At 44.1% G+C, this 23,054-nt stretch overlaps 2 protein-coding genes across 2 annotated transcripts; one reads left to right on the top strand and one right to left on the bottom strand.

Annotated features, from left to right (window-relative positions):
• Positions 1-1,312: 1,312 nt before the first annotated feature.
• Positions 1,313-16,735, bottom strand: dhcr24 (24-dehydrocholesterol reductase). Its single transcript, XM_063200085.1, has 9 exons — positions 16,273-16,735; positions 14,036-14,191; positions 12,821-12,926; positions 9,186-9,304; positions 6,012-6,275; positions 5,543-5,686; positions 2,827-3,024; positions 2,246-2,424; positions 1,313-1,716 (listed from the first exon to the last, which is right to left on the bottom strand). Exons 1-9 carry the CDS (start codon positions 16,501-16,503, stop codon positions 1,563-1,565), a joined length of 1,551 nt encoding a protein of 516 aa, XP_063056155.1. The 5' UTR covers positions 16,504-16,735; the 3' UTR covers positions 1,313-1,562.
• A 907-nt stretch (positions 16,736-17,642) lies between these two features.
• On the top strand, positions 17,643-19,278 carry si:dkeyp-51f12.2 (uncharacterized protein LOC100151460 homolog). Its single transcript, XM_063200084.1, has 2 exons — positions 17,643-17,926; positions 19,029-19,278. Exons 1-2 carry the CDS (start codon positions 17,643-17,645, stop codon positions 19,276-19,278), a joined length of 534 nt encoding a protein of 177 aa, XP_063056154.1.
• Positions 19,279-23,054: the final 3,776 nt, after the last annotated feature.

Raw genomic sequence — 23,054 nt, 5'->3', positions numbered from 1 at the left:
CGTCGGATCATTTTAACTCGGGGAAAATAAAGCGATATTTCTAACGGTTGTGCTCGGAGTACATCCGTAACCTACCATGACACCGTATAGGAATACTGTTCCCCCCGAGTCGTGACCCATTCTGTGAACAAGTGTAACAGGTCGTGCGTCATACCAAATATGCATCACTCCACGACTACTATCCGTAATCACGTATGGCAATCTATTAATAAAATCAATTCTCCTATCATCATATATGTGCCGAACAGTGAACAATAGCCAACTCATGGCGGCAGATGAGGGTAGATAGGCCTACTATTATGCAGAGAAGTACAAACAAGAAGCGTGCATGCCCCTAAGTTAGTGCATGCCCCTATACGTCCCAAGAGCAATGGCCATTAGCCCCCGTCCCTCAGTAGAGCCATATGACGCATTTTGTACCCAATGAATGCAAGTGTGATTTTGATGTTAGCCCCCAAGGCAACCTGATATTATCCTAGTTTAGATAACACTTGTCTTTATCTTTTTCTCTACTCTGCTGATGCTTCTTCACAGTAGGTGACAACATTACCATTTATTAATATTGGGGGAGATGATGTAAGAATCATTACAATTTAACTTTTTGTTCATTAAAATCACTGAAATGCCTCTGTATTATAGAATCAAAGTATACATTTTCCTACATGTACCTTCTACAGCCAAAAAAATAATCAGCAAATGCTTCAATTTCATACTCAATTCCAGCTCCTTAACACCCCCCAATTGACCAAATGCTCTGTTTGGCTGGTACATAGGATAACTTAATAGGCCTATAGCCACTTACTAGCCAGACTGGTGGTATGTTTGACTAGTAAGATTAACAGCCATATTGGCTGGTGATCAATAAAGTTAATTTAGGGGCCTGAATTCCAGCACACTATATCATAGCATTTTATTGGTGTTATGGTGTGAAACAAAAAAAAAAAACATCTTCCATGAAAAATTAATAAATTATGGTAGTTCAAAGCACTGTGAAGAGCAAGATAAACTATTTGCCAGATACACAGGATGTTAGGCTAAAATGCATTAAAATGCAGGAAATTGCATCTAAGAAAAGCAATTTTTCTCGGGGAGGACCCCTAAACCCCCTGCCTGAATGAAGTGTCTCATATCTTCCCTGTTGACATTTGGCAACCCTAGGTGTAGGGCAGACTATGCAAAACAAAGTAGCCTCTCAGATGGGCCCGCCGGCGGCCCCGTTGCTTTGCCATGCCAAGTTGTTGCGCCGTGAATTGCCGCGCCGCGATAAGTTGCTACTCAAAAATTTTTGTAAAGGTTGGCAGGTATGCAATTGGTTTTCGCCAAACTGCGTCAAAGCTCATTGCTATAAAATTAGCTCACTTTTAATCGCTGAAATTTGCTGTTGTCACTCCATTGACACCCTCCATAATAGAAATAATGACTTTGGTCGCTCTGGGCACGTTGGTCACTTTTAGTGTACAGGCACAGTAAGGCTCATGTACTGTGCAGGTACTATGTAGGAAGGCTGGTGTGTGTGAAGTGTCACTCGGTCCCTTGTAGTGTCCGCCGGGGTCGATAAGAGATCAGTGTCGAGCTGATTTGCAGATTTTATCGTAGACTTCGGGAAACGCTCCCTTGCAGTCCAGCTCCTCGCGCAGTTTATGGTACAGCGTCCCGTCAAACATCTCCCAGAACTCCGGCCTCTCCATGTAGACGTCCGCATACAGCATCTGGAAACTGCAGAGTAAAATAAATGTAGTGTTATTTCAACACGTAGAGAGTACTCTGGGACCAAATCCATGCTAGAAAGTGTTAAATTGACTCAATAGTGGAATCAACACTTTTTTAACAGTTTGAACTTAAGACAAAATGAAAGGAGACCAAAATGAAGCGTGTTCTTATAACGTTAGTCAATCAATATTTAACCTGTTTCAAGAGTCAAAGTTTCGAATTTTGACGTAAAATGTTGTACATCCGTGGTCAACAAACACAGTACAAAATATACGCACGCACGCACGCACGCACGCACGCACGCACGCACGCACGCACGCACGCACGCACGCACGCACGCACGCACGCACGCACGCACGCACGCACGCACGCACGCACGCACGCACGCACGCACGCACGCACGCACACACGCACACACACGCACACGCACACACACACACACACACACACACGATGCAGTCATGGATGGTATGGGATTCGAACTGAAACCCCTCACACGTGTACATTTTGGACAACCAGAGGGCCGCATCCTCACCCGTGCACGTCTCGTACGAACTGCTCCAGCTGCCTGGTAGAGGCGCGGGCCTGGAAGTGTTTGGTCTTGGGCTCCCCGTAGGCCCCGATGTCCACGTACAGCTCATCCTCGTCCCCCTTGGGGTGCACCATGCCCGGCCGGCTGGGCAGCAGGAACGGGCACAGCCACAGCGGGTACACCTGCCAGGCACACACACAAACAACACACACATATTTGATCATAACATAGTTTGTGTTTGTGTGTGTGTGTGTGTGTGTGTGTGTGTGTGTGTTCTCCACCTGTATGTCTTGGTGGAAGCGTGAGATGGCCGCCTCCATGGTGTGTGTGTGTGTGTGTGTGTGTGTGTGTGTGTGTGTGTGTGTGTGTGTGTGTGTGTGTGTGTGTGTGTGTTCTCTACCTGTATGTCCTGGTGGAAGCGTGAGATGGCCGCCTCCATGTGGTGTGTGTGTGTGTGTGTGTGTGTGTGTGTGCGTGCATGTATGTGTGTGTGTGTTCTCTACCTGTATGTCTCGGTGGAAGCGTGAGATGGCGACCTCCATGTGGTGTGTGTGTGTGTGTGTACATGTGTGTGTGTTCCCCACCTGTATGTCTTGGTGGAAGCGTGAGATGGCCGCCTCCACGTGCTTCATGGGTACCAGCATGTCCTGCACCACGTGGTGCTGCTCGTACAGGCGCCGGATGGTCTCGCCCTGCGTCAGCTTCAGCAGAGAGATCTTGGGGGGAACCATCCAGCCAAACACGGCCCGGAACAGGGGGTTATTCCCAAACGGAATGATATCCTGAAACACGGAGTGGGGGAGAGAGAGAGAGAGAGAGAGAGAGAGAGAGAGAGAGAGAGAGAGAGAGAGAGAGAGAGAGAGAGAGAGAGCAGAGCAGAGCAGGGTGTGTGTGTGAGAGACAGAGAGCGAGAGAGGGAGAGAAAGGATGATGAGACAAAGAGAGAGGAAGAGGACAGAGGAGAGAGAGAGAGAGAGAGAGAGAGAGAGAGAGAGAGAGAGAGAGAGAGAGAGAGAGAGAGAGAGAGAGAGAGAGAAAGGATGATGATAGACAAAGAAAGAGAGGAAGAGAGGACAGAAGAGGAGAGAGAGAGAGAGAGAGAGAGAGAGAGAGAGAGAGAGAGAGAGAGAGAGAGAGAGAGAGAGAGAGGGAGGGAGAGAGAGGGAGTGTAAGAGGAAAAGCCATCAGCCATAGTGGATCAATATTGCAGGCCAGATGATGACTGTTGAGGTTTTTTGTTCCATACTCTCTGTGCTGTCGTCCAAGACTGAAAAAAAAACATACTAAGAAGGAAACAGGAAGAGCCTGGATGACGTGTTGGTTAAAAGGGTCAAACACACACACACACGCACGCACACACACACACACACACACACACACACACACACACACACACACAGACACAGGCACAGGCACAGGCACACGCACACACAGACACAGACACAGACACGCACACGCACACGCAAGCCTAACCGTCCGCCCAAACACACACAACAAATGACTGTTCTCTCTTTCTGCCAGAAAAACAATATGCATAATTTATAATACAATTTTATATACTCTGGAGTGAAGGCTAATTTGTTGCAGGGCACACATCCGTTCCTGTCTGCTAATGGAGAGAGAGAGAGAGAGAGAGAGAGAGAGAGAGAGAGAGAGAGAGAGAGAGAGAGAGAGAGAGAGAGAGAGAGAGAGAGACAGAGAGAGAGAACAGGGGAGGAGAACATAGAGAAGAGAGAAGGGAGAAACTTCGACAAAAGAGAGGAGGAAGAGGGAGAGAAGAGGACGAGAGGATGGGGGCGGGTGCAGGAGAGAATTACAGCTGCTGTCACATAGTGAATGCACCACAGAAGGGGATGCAGGACTTATATGTGGCATGGTCTTCTTGTCTGTCCAGAGATGCCAGAAACTACACAAGGGCTGCTGCCTAACTGGAACGTGTAATGACCAAAAGCTATGGAGTAGTCGAGGTCGTTCAGGAAGTTTTGCCATGGATTCGCTGTATTCGTTCTGGACGTGACATTGACATTACATTACATTACATTAGTATTTAGCAGACGCCTTTGTTCAAAGCGACTAACAAGGAGCAATTTAAACAAGAACAGGGTAAGGCACAGTGTACAGTTGCAACACTGATTAGCAGTGTCCTACAAAGAGTCTCTGGTCTCCTTGGTCACTTTCGGTGTACACGTACAGTAATGAGCACTGTCTAATGTCTACACTACACTAGCGCTGCTGCCTAATGCACAAATGGGATGAAAGCCTTCCATAACACGGACAACAGCACAGAAAACAAATAAATAAAGACGTAAATAAATAAAAACACAAAATAAATAAATAAATCAGCTAACAGCATCAGGAAGGATGCTGTCTGGAAATCGCTACCAAGTGTGCCCAAATGTGACAATACATCATAGAAAACAAGGTCATATCCGAGGAAGGGGGACAATGGCAGCGCATAAAACTCCATTATGTTGTAGAACACCGATAAAACAATTACCAGGCCATGAGATGATGCTGGAATCGATGACTTGCAAGTTATTGGCCAAAACCTGACCACTCTTCTATTAGGCTATACTCCATGGAAACAGTACTGTGATAACTGACTTGTCTTCTATTGGCTATACTGCAGAGAAACAGTACTGACTTGCTGCCAGAGCACAAGAGTCTGCATACTAGCGTTGCACAGTACAGTACGCCTGTACACCAGAGTTGTGCAAAACTGAAATTGCTATTCTTAATCCTTCCCTAGCCTGGCCTTACCACACCCTCGTTCTACTTCCATTCGTACAGGAGGTCTGGAATGGCTGCAAGGATCATAAGCAGGAGGGGTTCACTGGTGGAGTGTTGACATGTGTCCCTGTCTGGTCGTTAAGCCAATATGTAATCTGCTCCTGCATCTGTATCTGCATGTGCATCGTTCAGTTCGCTGACCTCCCTCTTCCCTCCCCCTTTCGCTGTTGGATCAACAAGAGCAATCTCCTCTCAGACAGCTATCTCAAAGCAATCTCCTCCCAGACATAGTAACTAACATGGAGAAAAATGAACATGTAAATGACTGGAGCTTTACGGATAGCATCTTCTTTTGGCCACATTATCACTTAAAAAACAGCATCTATGAGATTAAAACAAATAGCAGTAGGGTTACCACGATAAGAGTAAGGGTTAGCCACGTAGTAGGGTTACTGCCACAAGAAGCGTGGGCCAATAGTACGGTTACCACCACAAAAAAAAAGGGCCACCCAAGCAGCAGGATTACCGCCATAAGAAGTATGGGCTAGCCTTGCCCAGGCTAGTCTTTACCTGCAGTTCCCAGAAGATGCTGCGTGTATGCCGGTGGTAGTAGTGTCGGAGGGGGATGTACTCCACTGCGGTGCGGTCCTCCGTCAGGAAAGACTCCACGTGCTTGAAGAACCAGGGCTTATAGTACAGCCCGATTCGATTGGTCTAGAAGCGGAAAACAGATGATTTAACACACTATTCATAATAATAATTAATAAAATATGACACAACAAAGTGGCATTTTCTCTTCTCTCGTCAGTAGGCTAGACAGGGGAGTGGGAGTGGAAGTGGGTGAGTGCACATGACATACACATGGGGTGTAATATGCAATTCATAATAATCATAAATACAAAATGGCATTTTCTCTTTTCCTCCCGAGTCCTGTCATCAACGGCACACGTCAGTAGACACGAGTGAGGATGGTACATCTTTATAGGGTGGGAGCATATAAATTGTTTTCTGACTGACAGCTTGATCAGCCAATGGGCACCTTGTCTGGCTCTGCCTCGTCAGTCATGGTGCCGGTCATGATGACTGCCTCGTCCAGCGAGTACTGCAGTCCCTCCACAAACTGGTTGTCCCGGTCGGCCGACGCGCTGGCGAACTTCTGGCAGATGGCGGCTAGCCCTCGCACCGGCTCGTAGCGCAGCTTCACCCACTTCATCGCCGGGACGATCTTGATCTCCGCGGCAACCAAGAACCCCAGGGTTCCGCAGGACCACGGAACCGCGTAGAACAAATCAGCATTCTCAGTCTGTTAACAACCATTATATGACACGATTAGAAAAAACACACACATTTAAAACCAAATATGAGAATCAACTTGGCACAGAGTAAAAAAAAAATGGTTTACTGCTGTACTTGAATGTCGTTTTCAATGGACGGCAGTTACTTTACAAAGACATATTCTCAAAATAAAATAGAACAAATTCGACCTTGTACAAAAAAAAATTGTTTCCACTTTAATGGCTCACATCTCCCCTCAATGCAGTTTACACTTCATATATCATATAAGAAATGTACGTGAGTAACCTGATACCAGCATAGCATCCAAATCGGTCGATAAATGTACGCCGTCGTCCCAGCTAAATCAATGAGGCTAGTAGTGTAGCAGCGGGTGGGGCTGTACTCTGAGGCACTTGAGCTAAGTCCTGACACTGGATCCAGTGTACCGGAGTCCCCCCCCGGGAGAGCTCTCTATCCTTCAGATGGGGGCGATTGATTCGTCAGGCGCAGCTCGGGGGAGAATCGCTTGTCCTCGGCTGTCGGGGAGCAGCCTCGGTGGCTCAGGGCTTATTTAGGGACCTAAGCTTTAGTTTCAGCCTATTTTCCTGTCTCACCAAAAAAAAAGCCAAAATGCAGCATGTTGTAAAATTGAGATTAGACTGGAGATGTCCTTGATAACAACCTCCATTTTGTGACTCTTCACTTGCTTTTCCCTTTCAAAACATGCCCACAACATGTTTGCGTTATTTGATTGAAAAACCTTTCAAGCAATTTCCTCAGCACTATCGTTTGTGATGTTACTGAGCTTTAATTTTGAAGGAAAGTTTTGAAGTAACCGGTCTTGGCGAGGACAATTTAAGTACTCTCACTAACTTACAACAACAGGATTCGTTTTTGTTCTACGTGCCAAAGTCTTCTGACCTTATGGATCCCCTTCCTGGCACGAGCATTGATGTTGAAAATGAGCCAGTGGTGGTGAAATGAAGCCTCATCATTTGACACATGGGGTGCTAATCAGAGAGTCTAACACAGATTGGGTTGCAGCATTGGAGCCTGCTCACAGTTAAGCCTGATGCATAGTCACGCGGTGCCGATTGCGGGGTAAAGCATAGACGTACTGTCAGCGGGGGTATTGCCTCATAGTCGACCTACATGCGAATGCGTGCGAAAGGGCGTGGTGTTTTTTTTCCCGCCGAAAATTCAAGAGTGGGGCAAGGGGGGAGGGAGGAGGAGATTTTAATGACGTCAATTCACCTCCGTGACAACAGGGGGCGAACTAACTCATTCAGTTGAGCCCAGTCCCTAGAATGAATCACAAAGCTAATCAGCTGGCTATGTAAAACGTAATATTCCACTAGTAGCCTACTTCTAAAAGTTGGGGCATAATTAGATGGTACAACATCAGTTTATTTTTGGTCAAGTACTACATGAGATTAAATGCAAGACAAACGCCATTTTAAAAGACAATAGACAGCATGAATGGCCATTCACACCTGGGGCCTAGTAGTAGCTAGCCAGCTAAATCAGTCATTACAAACTCAAAGCTAGTTGACTAGCCACCTGAAACGTAATTCTACCACTAACAAAGAGGCTTCTTGCTATTAATTTAAAAAGTTGTGGCGTAATTAGACATGAATGATAGCATACAAGATTCTCTCTTTATTCATGTTTTACAGTTCAGGTGGTTAAAATGCCAAACAAAAGCCGTTTTAAATACAATACATCTAATGGCCATATTAACAGCTAGCTTAGCAACTGTCAGCCAAACCCATTCAAACTCTACAGGACATTAGCGAACCCTGTTTTAGAAGCTAGCTAGGCCACACTACTTGTACTATATACTGTATCAACAAAGAGGCTTCTTGCTATTAATTTAAAAAGTTGTGGCGTAATTAGACATGGATGATAGCATACAAGAGTCTCTCTTTATTCATGTTTTACAGTTGAGGTGGTTAAATGAAACAAAAGCCATTTTTAAATACAATAGATAGCCTATCTAATTAACAGCTAGCTTAGCAACTGTCAGCCAAACCCATTCAAACTCTACAGGACATTAGCGAACCCTTTTTTAATGAGCTAGCTGCCACACTACAAAAGAACAAAGAGGCTTCTTTGCTACTACCACACTACAAACATATCATTTCCATGATGGCCTTTTATGGATATTTCTAATTGATTTTTTGGAAGTTGTACTACTGAAATAAAAAACAGTTTCTCTTCTCCCTGTCAAGTAAACTCCAGTGATTTCCTGCCAAGTCATCTGCATCGTGTTTTTCGTTTTCCTTCAAACCTCCGCGGTAGGGTAGAAGAATAGAACACAACTGACCTATCAGGGCTGAGTTCCCCCCGGACTGCCGTAAGCGCATTGACCAATCACCGTCTTCAAGCATAGCTCAGCTCACGGACATTTCAGCCTGGGAGAAACATGCGTGTACTGCAGCCAGGGGTCGTTTTGTCGCTGCACAGGGGGGCGCTGTGGCTCATTCTCTGTGCAGAACCCCCGCGAACGCGCGACTCTAAACCCCCCTTTAGGAGGAAGAGAGGGGAGGTTACTCCCGGAATAGCACTTTAAGTCACAAAATCAAAAAAGAGCAATCAGAGACAGCAATTTGGCCTCCTGCCCAATGCTGGATGCACCTGATGTGTGTTTGGTGCCATCCGCAGGTGACTCAAAACACTGCGAGCAGACACGCAAACAGACAGGCAGGGTCATTTCAAAATACCTGACCCAACCCTCTGTAGGGGAGTAGGTGATAAAAATAAAATGAAATAAAACACAAAGTATATTGACAAAAAAATCTGCCTTCATTCTGGTTGAAAGACTAAAGGATATGCCACCGCAGCCCTTCCTATATTTGTCTTGACTCACTGTCCCACTGTCCGGCAAGGTAGTATGCAGGCACAATAATAATGCTAACTGTGGCTAGCTCTGTCTCACCTCAGTGCAGCGCACCAGACTGCCATCAGCCAGCACCAACTCAAAGGCCACACAGATGTGCTGGAACAGGCCGTAGATATGAGAGGAGGACTCGATTCCCGTACCCATCACCAGACCTCCTGTAGGGAGAGAGAGAGAGAGAGAGAGAGAGAGAGAGAGAGAGAGAGAGAGAGAGATGAGTGAGAAGCAAATCAAGTAAGCAGGATCGTCCATAGTGCTGTTGTCAAATCACTAATGTATTCCTGTGGCCATCACTAGATCTCCAGTGTAGGTGCATGTTGAGTGAGATCGGGAGGAAGGTCACAGCAATATACAAGACCAAACTGTACAAACCATGTCATGCCATGAACTGTATGCGTTGCAAAGAGTATGTTTTACTATTAGTGAACAAAAATCATGAAGGAGGTAGCATATCAGGTTGTGTAATTTAGCAAGAACTCTGAAAAAAAGTCTGAAAGAGTCTGTATCACTCAGTCTTACAGACAATTATTTGCTTCATAATTTGTGATATTTCTCAGTGAGGGACTGATGTTAGCTGTGGACCTTTTCTAAGCTGTGGAAATACTGTGACCAAGGAGTGGTCCACTCAGTCTTACAGACAAATATTTGTTTTATAAGCTGTAATATTTCTCATTGAGAGATTGTTGGCTGTGGACCTTTTCCATGCTGTTCGAAATGCTGTTCGTAGGCTGCCGTGAGTGTTTTACCCTACAGAGGAAATGGATCAATACCCCCACCTGTGGCGCTTACCGTATATTAAATCTGCCCATGCTGCCCGGAGGAAAGGATTGCTTAGGCAAACACTTTTCAGATGTTAAGAGCCCCCGGCATTTTTTATTTAACACACACGCTTTCTGGCGTTGGTCTCGGCAGACCTTCAAATGAAATTGCTGCTGCATTGCTGGAAAAACATTGAGGTGTGTGTGTGTGTGTGTGTGTGTGTGTGTGTGTGTGTGTGTGTGTGTGTGTGTGTGTGTGTGTGTGTGTGTGTGTGTGTGTGTGTGTGTGTACAAGTTTTCTGCCCTTCAGTAGGAAAACTGACACCGGAGAAGCATATTCTCCTCCACCCCGACCCGACTCGACTCCCCCTGAAATCACCATTTCCTGAATCACTTTGAGCCACCGCGAGCAGCATCATTTTTCACAGCTAATCAGATTCTATCAGAAATGTAAGCAACCACTACGAAATCACATTATCAGACACAGGGTTATTTCTCTCCATTTAAGTAGAGAGAGAGCATACTTTTTCCCTTCGTAAATACATGAATTCTGGAAATACTGTATATATTTTCAGCAGACAGTTCGTCTGAGTGGCTGAGCAGAATTCTATGGCTTTTATGGTTAGCTAACACACTAACAGTAGGCAAAGAGCAGATAACATGAACGGTGCTAATCCACCATTAAAGCGATGCGAACCTTGAATCGCAGGATCAAACGCTACACTACCCTCCTTGAGGACGCTTTGAGAACTATAGGCTTTAATGATGAAACCACTCTGTATTGTGATTGGACCACTATAGAGCCAGCCCCTAGGTCTTGCTTGGCTATTGGGCACTCGCCTCATGATATGGCTGATACGTGAGATAAACTTGAAGATTCCAGAACTTTTGGACGAGCCGCAACAACATCTAGACTGATAAGGTTGCATTATGCCCACAATTCAGTGCAAGGGCGAAATCGGGTAGTGCAATATGAAGTTTGCACCACGCTTGGTGGCAGTGGAATTTTTAGCCAAAAATTACCACAGGGGCCTGAGAGGGGCCCACATGTTTTGAGGGGGGCCCATGTACCCTATATTCTTCGACCTTACTTTTGCCAAATATTGGCCTTTTTCTAAACCCAGTGTTGCCTAAAATACCTGCAAAAACATCTGCTTCAGCATCTGAAGCACATACAAATCATGTAATTAATTGAATTAAAAGCTGCCTCATCTTGCATTAGAACACATTCATTCAGCTCTAACATACACACTTTCTTCATTTAAAAACGTGGAGCCTAAAGCTACATCAAGCAGCTCCTGGCACTGGGGTCAATGATGAGCTACACAGTATTTGGTATCAATGGGTTAATCAATTTACCTAATTCATATTTAATCTAACTGTTAAATCACAATGAGCTGCATGCCCTGTTTGAAATGTGCAATAGGCCTACCAATTTTTATTATTATGGAAAAAATATAATGGCAAGAACATAAAAACTAGGGCTGGGAGGTTTTGGAAAAAAATTGTATCACAGTCTAACGAAAAGACTGAGATAATATCATGAATTTAAATTAATCTCCATTTCTATTTTATCACTTTTTCATTTCAGTAATATTTTTTTTAATTTACAGTTTATATTTCCCTATCCATCAAAGACTCAAATAAGAGAAAATGCAGCATTGCATAAAATAGCCTAAAATCTCCACCACGGGGCAGTCAGTCCCAGTAGTGTCACAGATCTTTCAAGGAAGATGGGTTAAATGATTATAATTTCTTATTTCTCTAGCAGCTGTTTTGGGTGTTTTTTTCTAAGACAGCCCAAAACAGCTTATTTCTCGTTCTACACCTGGCAACACTGGTTCCTAGGTCTGGCGTTGTGTTGCTTGCGCTTGACTAGCGACAGAACAGTGGGAACAGAAAGGAAAAGGACTGAAGAGACAAGGAAAACAAACAGATTTACTTGACATTGTGTGAATATTTCCTTTGAATTAAAGGTCAAATCCAACGTAAAAGGTATTTTGTCCGGTAGTTTGTGTCATATGGTGATGCATTTCGCTCCTATTTTGCTCCCAAATCATTTCAAACAGCGATGTAGCAATGTATCTTGTCTGCCCATTGCATTTGTAAGCTAGGCTACTTTAGGCTGGCAAAACTCATAAGCAGTTTTAACAGCAGTGCTGCACATACAGTTGGGATGGCAATTAAATACCGTTAAGAATCTGAGAACTGTTGTAGCCCATTAAAATAGCACCACATAGAAAAGCCTTTTAACTCAGCCACATACAGTAAGTGCCCAAACCGAATGCATGCCACCATTCCGTTTAAAACCGGCTTATTCCTCACCTACAGAAACGTTAAGAAATTAATTGTTTCCTTACTTCAGCATGTAGTTCAACTCCATTTAAGTCCAGCTATGATTGCTCCAAAAAAGTTCAGAAGTTCTAGCTCACAAGTCTGCAGGTCGCCGCTTGCAGCAGACTGGAACAGTGCGCGAGCTGAGTCAAGTGCGTACAGGGGCAGTGGCAGCACCTCACCCAAGCCTGGGGGCAAAGTATTGACGAAGGCCCCCCTACCCAACACGTGTAATGTCACTAGGACCCAATTCTGTACCCCCTCTGTGCCTGTGTCTGGGACAACTGACCCTCCTAGTCCCTTCCTGTGTGTGTGTTGCGCTTGGAATCACGGCAGCAGTTAGACATTATTTTTTTTATATATCACTGGCTGGCACAGGGGCCCTAGGGGGGGTGGCAGGACCAATTCTACAGGGGCCCAGGCCCACCCTGGCCTCTGTCTAAAAACGCCCATGCTTGGTGGATCATACTACTCAACAGTAAAACTGTACACTATAAGTAACTGAACAAGAAATGAGCACATTTTCAATGAAAATCATGATTAGTAGTATTATTTAAAAAAACAACAACAACAATTTCGTACCAACTGTGAGGTCATCCAGCTCTGGCAGAACTGGCAACGTCCATCCAATAGCATTGAGGAGAGCAGTCACCTGACCCATATTGGCCAAGGGTTCAACACGCACCACCTGTGGAATTTCATGAGAAGTAATATGCCCTTTAAATATCCTTACAATCAATAACAAATACACATACAGTCTAAATCAGTGGTTCTTAACCTGGGGTGCGGGCACCACCTGGGAGTGTGGCAGAGATTCCAGGGCATGTGCGAAAATTTTATTTGTGCTGAATTTGTGACCAAAATTCTGCTTGGGAACATTATAATTAGGCCAAATGAAAACCAAATTATAACATGTTTTGGTCCCCATGCAAAGTCTTTAAGCTATTGCTTTAGGGTCATTTCACGTGAAATAAGACACTTTGGGACCCGACCGACACAGATTTCAATCATACTTGCTGTGCCTGTTTAGTAGCAAGGTACCACCCCAGAACTGCATTTGTGTGAATCTGACACCAATATTAAGGGAGAAACAGACTAGGAAAAGTTTACATATGAGGGTAGGACACTATACATTCAGCATTGATTATTTCAGTCACTGTTAGTCACAAAAAGAAGTCTGTGGTGTTTTTTGAAAGCTCTTTTCTGGCTCTACAAATTACACAAACAGCATGGAATACAACAAACCTCAGAATATGAATTATGATAAATTGAAAAATTAAAAATGGAATATCAAAAAAACTTTAAGAAAAGCAGGTTATGAAACACTGGTCTAAATGATAGAGAATATAAATCCCCATAAACATCTAGAAACAGAACAGAAGCAGTAAGTAGTACTGAGTAGCTAAGTAGTATTGAGTATTCTGATTTTCATTCTGATTATCATTCTGATGTTCTGATGTTATGAAATTAGGCTATGTTACGTCTAATTTAGGACTATTATTACTATTTGTGGGTGTATGTGTGTACATCATCACGTGAATCCCGAACAATTCGCACCGTATTGACAAAACTGCGGGGAGTCAAATTACTCTCACCAGTGGAGTCAAAAATAAGTGTAAAATTCTGCAGGTAGCCAGGGTCATTTCAACTCTACAGTGCAGTCACACAACATTGAGTAGAATTAACTCTGAACATTTTTCACTGACCAAAGACCAAAATGACCACTTTTTAAGAGGAATCAAATGTTCTCTGAAAATGTGTTTTATCAGCACATGGTATTTTGACTGTGTAGGCTACCTGTCTCTTGGTGTCCACTTCCAGGATGTCCATCATGTTGATCATGATGTTCTTGTTTGTCTTCTTGTACTTCCCCACGCGCAGAGACACCGTGAGCCAGCCGGGCCGGCCCGTACACATGTGGGTCTTCGCCCCATCCTTCCTCCACTCGCGCACCTTGACAACACAAACCATGGAAATATGGAGGGGGGTTAGCTCATAAAAACACACATCAATTATTTATAATAAATACATACAACTATCTTATCTGCCATCTGCACATTTAAGTTACCATATATGATTTTAATTGTAGCCCATTTTGTTATAAAAAGTAATATTGAGTTTGGCCCACAACTTCATCCCAGATTTAAACATTGGCCCCCTCTGAATTTGAATTTGACATCCCTGGTCTAGTTAGCACTAACATCCCCTCAAAACATGTAACACAACGATGTACCTTGGCAGCACTTGAAAGCAGGTAACATCACTTACACACCCGTCGCTGCAGACAGCAGATAACACTATTATGTTACAGTGTTTCCCACAGAAATTTTGGAAACTATGGGGGCAGCCGGGATTTTTTTTCCGGGGGGGCGGCGTCTTTTCACGCGGGCCTTTTTTTGGGGGGGGGGGGGGGGGGGTGTAGTTCATTTTTTTTTTTTTTTAAATGCAGTACAGTGAATAATTTCTGTTTACAACACAGTTTCATTCGTCTCTCATGCAGGGGTCTATGTAATGAAAAAAATAATAAAACAAAATAGGAGCAGAGATAAGAATTTAAGAGTACTGTGAAATTGTTAACACATAGACAAAAAGGGTCTAAGAGGGTAGGCTATGCCTTTTCCCCACACACACACAGGCGTACACATTCTACATGAGGGGTGCTGGTCACAGGGCCAGTTTTTTCAAAATTCCTCCCATTGAAAGGGCTGAACAACATATTACACATTTATGTCTATATTCACATTCATTTCTATATACAGCTCAATGTCACCTCTGCTGTGTCAATGAAGGCCTGTCACCTAACTCATTACAACTGTAAAACAAAGCCTGGGGAGTGTTAGTAAACTCATCCCAACTGTCCCTTCTCTGAAGGTTTTTTTTTATTGCTCCCAAACCCAAGTTAACTACAACAACTTGACTAGGCTTTTGATCCCTCTGTCTTTCAAGCACTTGTAGTTTTCTCTATAGGATGTATTTACTCCAGGAGGAAAATGCGAAGGAAATCGTAATTCAAATCGTTTTTAACAAAAACGGAAATCGTAAAAAAAAAGTAAAAAAAAAAAAAAAAAAAAAAAAAAATTTTTTTTTTTTTTTTTTTACATTTTCGGAAACTATGGCGGCCAAATTTAAACTATGGCGGGCCGCCATAGTTTCCTCAATGTATGGGAAACACTGCTGTTATAGTGTATCATTAAGTAGGCCTACTTAGGCAGCAGGCAACACTATTAGGCACACTGAAAGTAGGTAACCACTAACTTACACCAGGTGCAGTAATTCTAAACATCTTATAGCTATTGCCATTAGGTCCGCACCAGGTAATATGACACAGGTGATCACTAGGTGCTGATCTGATGTCTGAATGCCATTGGCTTGAGTGATTATTACCTGACCTTGAACAAATAACAATGGATGACAATTGGTGGGCAGCAAACACATCCAGTCACTAAATACCAAACAGACGACCAAGCTCCTATCCTCTCCATCTAGTGCTATAGTTCTAATCCATAGACTCTCGCACTTCCACCAGTGAAAAGTAGGCCTAATGTAAAGGACTAGGGGGCACACTGTGGAGAACACAATGCCCTATGACAACAGTCTGAGAAAACATTGAAAACAATCACTTGACAATGTATGGGGGACACTTTACTGCTATAGTCAAACCTTAATCCAATGTATAGGCCCTGAACTCAGTCACAGCGGTGAGAAAGAACAACACATGGGTCTGCAGGCGGAGGAGAGAAGCGGGGAGTGAGTGGACTGCAAAGAAAACACGTCGAATGGAAGGAATTCCTGATCCAGCGAGGTGATCCTTCTCATTCAACTGGGTGGACTACACAAATCCCACGTGGAAACGGAGGATTAAAAGTCGAAACTCCAACATGAGATGGACTTCAACATGGGCTACGGAGGCGGACTTTGCACAACATTTGGCAACATTGCAGCTGTTCAGCCAAGGCTGTATCTTTGCCAGAAATCACAACGCATGCGACTATTACAACAAGTTAGACTTTTAAATCGGCATCCATCATACGTACCTGTCTTTGTATGTCTTTGACTCGCTGGTCGTGCAGTTTCGGAGCGGAGCACATCTTGAAGATGATCCATGCTCTTACATAGTAATACACATCGAATACGACGGACAATGGCAGGAGAAACAGGCACACGAAGATCCACCGTTGATGTATTATCACATAATCTAGACCCTTTACTTTAATCCACAACAGGAATAGAACGATTAGGCCGCCGAGATACAACAACGGACCCATGCTTTAGTACCCGCGTTAGTTTATGTAAGATATCTGCACTGAACCGCGTCCCTGGTATCTCTTCGCTGCTTAATAGATGCCTGTCACTATGCTCGCCTACTTTGCGCTATACGGCATCGTCTTCACCAAACTCTTGTTCTACTCTTGCTTCTACCTTTCTTACACCACATCAAAATTTGGCTCCTTAATTGGAATATTAAGCATAACCTGCCCCGTACTGTAGTACAGCCCTCTGCAGCTCTGCGCGGATTGGCCAATGGCGCGTCAATGGTGACCCCAGTGGCTGCGTCTGCACGCCGCGTCCAATCAGCGATTAGAAAGGCCGTCACACCATTCACGGAGCCGTGATATGGTTATGTCTATGCAACAGTTGAGTAATGAGATAAGGCATCCTGATATAAGCCCTTCCATGCTTTTCTCATAATCTTCCAATGATTAACTGAACTAATAAATCAACAAGACCATACATCAAACATCACACAGAATTACGCAGCATGACCAAGTTCCAAGTTTGACACAGCAATCTCTGTTTTACATAAAATAAACGTGCAAATACAACTCAATTATCTTAATGAACACCATCTCTGTCCTTACTTAGAGGACTCTTAAAGGATGGTTATACAAACTGTCTTCTGACCTGAAGATTATGAATGAATGGAGGAAGGTTATGGGAGGGGCGTTCTGGAGACGCACTGAAATGCTCACTGACACTGATGCTTGGAGAGTTCGGCTGCTGCTCACCCCAACACACAGCTGTCAAGTATCGCAACGGCCATCAACCTATCCACATGGCATGGACTGACTCCTCAACTGTCCAGAGAAAAACAGATCAAGAAGGGGATGCTTCCCAGGCGGGGCACCGCCTGAAAATCACGGCGACCTCAGAGTCACAGGTGACTATCTGAAGAGGATAGTTTTTAAAGGATGCCACTATCTAAGCATTACGCACGCGATCTAATTTTGGTGAGGACTTAACGAACTAAGTGTGAAGTGGATCGTATCACAGGTTTTAAGAAATCGGGACACATGCCATCCATCTCAACAAAACTTATCTGCCCATGAATGTGGACCCTCTAGCTGACGGCGGCACGGGGGCGGAGGAGCAGCGACTGTAGCGCGCGGTACCCAAAGCGCACAACATGCCTTCCCTGCACCATGGGGCCATCTTTATCGGGGTGATGCTGATCGTGACCGGGGGCTCCACGGCGTTCCTGCCCTCCAGTCAAAGCAGGCTGCAGGCGTTCAGCTTGTGCTGCGTGGTCCTGGGCGCCGTGATGCTCATATTGGGTCTCTTCTGGGCGATGAACGGGAAGACCAACCCGGCCACTTACAGCAACGAGTACACGCACGACTACAGCCACGTTCTCTTTACCCCTCCACACGGGAATCACTTCCCGGAGTCCCAGTCTGTCTACTTGCAAAGGTGAGTAGTATTATTAAATTCTATAGAAAATAAAGCAGCCACTATATTCCTATCAAGATTCATAACACACAGTGCGTCCTGGCGCACATTTATCCTGATGTCCAACATGACAGTGACAATTATTGTAGAGTACATTTAGGGGATGTGTTGCCTATAATAACAATAATAATAATAATAATAATAATAATAATAATAATAATAATAATAATAATAATACATATCCTTATGCTTGACGTGTTTAGAACAATCGCATAATGTGTTTATCAGTGATATTGCCCCCAATCTTGCCAGAGCAGTTTTCTGGAATTAACAAAATACGCCCATAGTCATTATCAATTTACAAGAAAGATGATGCACCCATTTAGTCATTAGGATGGGTCAATTCTCTCTCTCTCTCTCTCTCTCTCTCTCTCTCTCTCTCTCTCTCTCTCTCTGTGTGTGTGTGTGTGTGTGTGTGTGTGTGTGTGTGTGTGTGTGTGTGTGTGTGTGTGTGTGTGTGTGTGTGTGTGTGTGTGAGAGAGAGAGAGAGAGAGAGAGAGAGAGAGAGAGAGAGAGAGAGAGAGAGAGAGAGAGAGAGAGAGAGAGAGAGAAAGAGAGGGAGGGGGTGGTGGACGCATTTCCCTTGAGATGCTCTTTCTAGCAACATTATCCACTCCTGGGGATCACCATCACCATCTCTGTCCACTGCTATCCTTTATGCCGCCATCTTGTGGCCAAAGTGCCCCACTGCTCTAAACTTCAACCACACCACACCAACCACACCTTCCTTAGGCTTTACCACTTCCTTGGAGATTGCTGAGTTTGTATCTCCAGGAATTGCGTCCCATTTCTTTTCACTTACACTTCACTTCGATTGGAGTCCACTTCCCTCGTAATAGGAGGTCCCACCCTCACCCCAATTCAAGGGGAAATCGGGCAGGATTTCATTCACTTCCCTGATATTTGAAGTCTTTCACATCATGCACCCCTAAAACTGAGTGTTAGTTGAAGTGATGGTAATGGTAAGGGCTAGTTCCCATTAGTAACCATTGCATTCCACTAGTGTTCACATTATGTGCATACAATATGGCAATGCATTCGTAACCACTGTGATTGCTTTCAGGCCAATGGACCGACAGCGGAGGGGTGTCTATGAGGACTTTGACTACCCGCCTATGGAGCCCACCTGTTTCAGCCCCTCAGGGAGGGCAGCGGCGCGGCCAGCCCACTGGGACCTGGAGCCCCCACCCCCTTACGAGGTGGCCATCAAGACCACCACCAGCTCCACACACCTGCGCAGGAGCTACTCCGACACCTTCCGACCCACGGAGCCCCTCTTCGGCCGCTCCCGCGAGATCAGCTTCGAGGTGTGATGGCGGAGGATGGTCGGCAATGGTGGTCTAGTTGGACATGGCAGAATCGTAGCTTCGGCCTTCCTGATGCCTTTGTAGACTTGTGTTTAAACACTCCCCAGACTGCTCCTCTCTTAACCTCTGGCCAACATAGCCCGTCACGCGAGAGGTGTGACGGCAGACGTTTGGTGATAGCAGAATTGTAAATTTGGCCTTCCTGAGGTGTCATGGTTGACAGTCAGCCACGACAGCATCCTAACTTTTGAGCTTCCTTTTTTAGACTTTTGTTGAATCACTCCCTGCTCTCCTGTAAAACGTCGAGGTGTGACGGTGGTGGATGATCGGCCATGGCAGTCGGCCATCCTAACTTTTGGCCTTCCTCATGCCTTTTTAGACTTGTGTTGAGAACCCTCCCCATTCCCCACTCCCCAGACCACTCCTCTGTTGCCTCCCGGCTGCACATGAGGGATGAACTTCGAGGTGTGATGGTGGTAGTTGGACATGGGAGAGTCGTAACGTTGGCCTTCCTGATGCCTTTTTAGACTTGTGTTGAAACATTCCCCAGATCACTCCTCTCTGCAACACAGGCAAAGAGATTTGAGGCTGTTTGGGGACAGCAATCGTAAATTTGGCCTTCCTGTGGTGTCATGGTGGACAGTCAGTCACGGCAGCATCCTAACTGTTGGCCTTCCTGATGCAGTTTTTAGACTTGTGTTGAACCACTCCCTGCTTCCCACTCCTCCAGGCCTCTCCTCTCTGTAACAAACAGGCCTGCAATGGAAATAAGAAGGCAGTTGAGAAGGAAAGGATGACATAAGTACAGCTTTGTTCACTGGACATTTTTGTGCAGAATGGAATACAGTTCCAGGTATACTTCTTTGTAGATGTCAGGCCACAATATGTTCGAAAGGGCTTCAGTGCAAATAGCAGTGGAAGAGAAGAGAAGAGAAGAGAAGAGAAGAGAAGAGAAGAGAAGAGAAGAGAAGAGAATTGTATTGTTCCCCATAAAAAAACACCAGAGATTCACTGACAGTACTCTGCAATGCCACACTAGTTGTAAAAAACATGAATTCATCTCCAAAATGGAAGCATATGGCACAAGAAAAAAATACAGAAACATTTCTAACGTATCATAAATATAACCTATTCAAAATGTAGGTGCAGAGGATCCATATTTGCAAAGCTTTTAGTCTATCGAACCTATAACATCACTCAGGAGGAGCTGAGGATCTGTTGCACTTAATCACTTGTCTTTCAGAGAGTCCTTACTACCTCACTGAGGCGAGGGCTCTGAAGCCCTGTGTAAGGGCGCGACTGGCAGAGAGACAAGCATCATTTTGGGGGTATCTATCTCCTAAGGGCATTGTCAGATAAATCAGCTTTGGATATTGAAATATGGTAATTACTTTAAGTTAAACCATGGAACTGTATTGCTCTTTTCACCATGCATAACGACTTTTGGAACCTTTGTTTTGAAGTTTGTTTGCGAAGGGGAGTAGAGTTGCCCCGTATCCCAGAAGGTCCAGGTTCGAGTCCCGCTGGGGCAACTCTACTCCCCTTCACTACAGAGTTCTTTTGGAGAGATCTAGCCAGGGACACAGTTGTCGATTAGAACGAAACGCAAGGAAATGAGAAGCACAAGGTATCACTACACACACACACACACACATGGATGAGAAAACAAGACGGCATCTTTTAATTTAATCATCAAAACTATTGTATGTTATCACCTTTTCTTGTATTGTACTGTAGCTAAAGCACTCATTTCCAAAGAATAATTTGCTCTCTTCTCAAATTAAACAGACAGAAGTGCAATTGACAATCCAGACCAGACGAGGCCTTGTTACCTGTGCACATTACATGCAAGCACAAGATGTCTGTTCTTGTTTCCAATGTATTGTCCATCCATATCAAATGTCCTATTAAATTAATGTTATGCTGAGTGTTTTCTATTTTGTCATTGCACAAATGAGAAAGTCAAATATGCATTACATGGTGTATTCCATTCATCCCCTAAGATTAGGTTAGAAGGGTCAGTTGTTGTCCCCATGGCTGGATTGGCCATAAGGAATACAGGGCAGGCATTTGCCCACTGGACTGTTGATGATTTTGTCCTGCTCATCCCCTCAATGCAGTGGTATCAAGCCTCATGCCGCGACAGCTAACCTCTCTGAGTCACATTTAAATTGTATCTTTGCGAGATATTGAATAAAACTTCTAACATTGATGATGTTGAGCCATACATCCCCAGGCCATGAGCAACAGGAAAGGATGTGAGGAACTATAATTATACTTGTACCCATAGTTTCAGGGTGATAGGGGTAGATGACAAGTTGGCATGGGCATAGCCAAGGCTGCCATTGGGCCTGCCTCAGATACACCCAGTGGTGCTTTAAGTGGAAAAAGTGCCAGTACTCACTTAATCCATTACGACATGTTATTGACATAGTTGTGTTATAAATTGGCTGTTACCAGAATCGGAAGGACCAAGTCGTAAATGCATTACTGAAGGCATGTCGTAGTGGTGTAATACTATGGTAGTAGTAAAATCTTTTCCACGACTAGGCCTATATATTATATTATATTATATTATATTATATTATATTATATTATATTATATTATATTATATTATATTATATTATATTATATTATATTATATTATATTATAGAGTCCCACATTATGGGGCTACAAAATAAAGTTGACATGTAGTATTTAAAGATAGATCCAGTATACCATAAAACTCTTGGTACTCAAGAAGACATAGTTCCATTCCTCATCTGACAACCTGACCTTGACTCGGAGTCTAAATATTCCACTACTACTATCCTACATACTGTTCCACAGGGAAGATTCCGGAAGATTTTCTTTACCCCGATTCTAAATCTTATTCATTGTCTCCAATTTATGTTCTCTGTAATAAAAAAATGATTCAAACCCTTCTATCCTGGGCATGTGCCCGCGCTGCAATTGAAGCAGTTTATTGTTTTATTGTGACCAGGCAAACAAACACATATTCTCTTGCTTTGGTCAATAAAGCTTGTAGGATAGTAAGACTAGGCATATTACGGAAAGCAATTAAAGAATGATGATGTTGTCAAAATATTGTGGATCAGTCTCTAAGAAAATACAGAAATCCAACAGTATATCGGCCCCTCAGGAATGTCCCTGTATGCCAGATGACCAGTCCAAGCCTGTCTGACAACTAAGATGGGATTTACACCACCATACATACTGATGACTCAACAACATTAGTCTGAGAGGGCTGTCAAGCTCATCATATGCGGAAATGCGGTCTTAAGCCATAATGTTGACTGTGCACACAAATTAGTTTGGAGCACTTTGATGCAACCACGGACATTAGCACGACACTGAGGATGATTACGGCTCAATTTAGGGGGAGAAACACAAACCCACATATGCATCCTATTTCTACTGTCTGAAAGTGCAGAGTCTCATGGTAATCATCCCAAAGATGGGTGGGGGTGGTGGTGTGTCTAAGCTCTCTCCACAAACACTCCAAAGCTCTCACAGGAAAGTTAGCCTCAATGGCTTTCACTAGACTACGTACTAGGGCTGCAAAAATTAGTCGACTAATCGTGACTAATTGACTATAAACATTTGTTGACAAGAATTGTCATTGTCGACTAATCGTTTCATTGAATTCAATGCTTTTTTAGTCACTTTACTAATGCTTTATTCCTTTATTGAAACCTAAAATTGCCCAGTGCGTATGAAGTGGACGTTGAACTTTGGAGTAAATAAGCTACTATCCTGATTTAAAGATCATTGTGAGTT

This window comes from Engraulis encrasicolus, chromosome 6, assembly GCF_034702125.1.
Source record: "Engraulis encrasicolus isolate BLACKSEA-1 chromosome 6, IST_EnEncr_1.0, whole genome shotgun sequence".
In the NCBI taxonomy this organism is placed as follows: Eukaryota; Metazoa; Chordata; class Actinopteri; order Clupeiformes; family Engraulidae; genus Engraulis; species Engraulis encrasicolus.
This window is presented reverse-complemented; position numbering and strand designations above follow the sequence as displayed.

Bases quoted from the DNA above. Each gene is read 5' to 3' on its own strand.
- dhcr24 (XM_063200085.1), bottom strand. From the start codon at position 16,503: ATGGGTCCGTTGTTGTATCTCGGCGGCCTAATCGTTCTATTCCTGTTG. The intron at 9,305-12,820 runs GTACGAAATTGT...CTCTCCCTACAG, and splicing joins GCTGGATGACCTCACAGTTG to GAGGTCTGGTGATGGGTACG. The intron at 1,717-2,245 runs GTGAGGATGCGG...TTTACTCTGCAG, and splicing joins TTCGTACGAGACGTGCACGG to TTTCCAGATGCTGTATGCGG.
- si:dkeyp-51f12.2 (XM_063200084.1), top strand. From the start codon at position 17,643: ATGCCTTCCCTGCACCATGGGGCCATCTTTATCGGGGTGATGCTGATC. The intron at 17,927-19,028 runs GTGAGTAGTATT...GATTGCTTTCAG, and splicing joins CAGTCTGTCTACTTGCAAAG to GCCAATGGACCGACAGCGGA.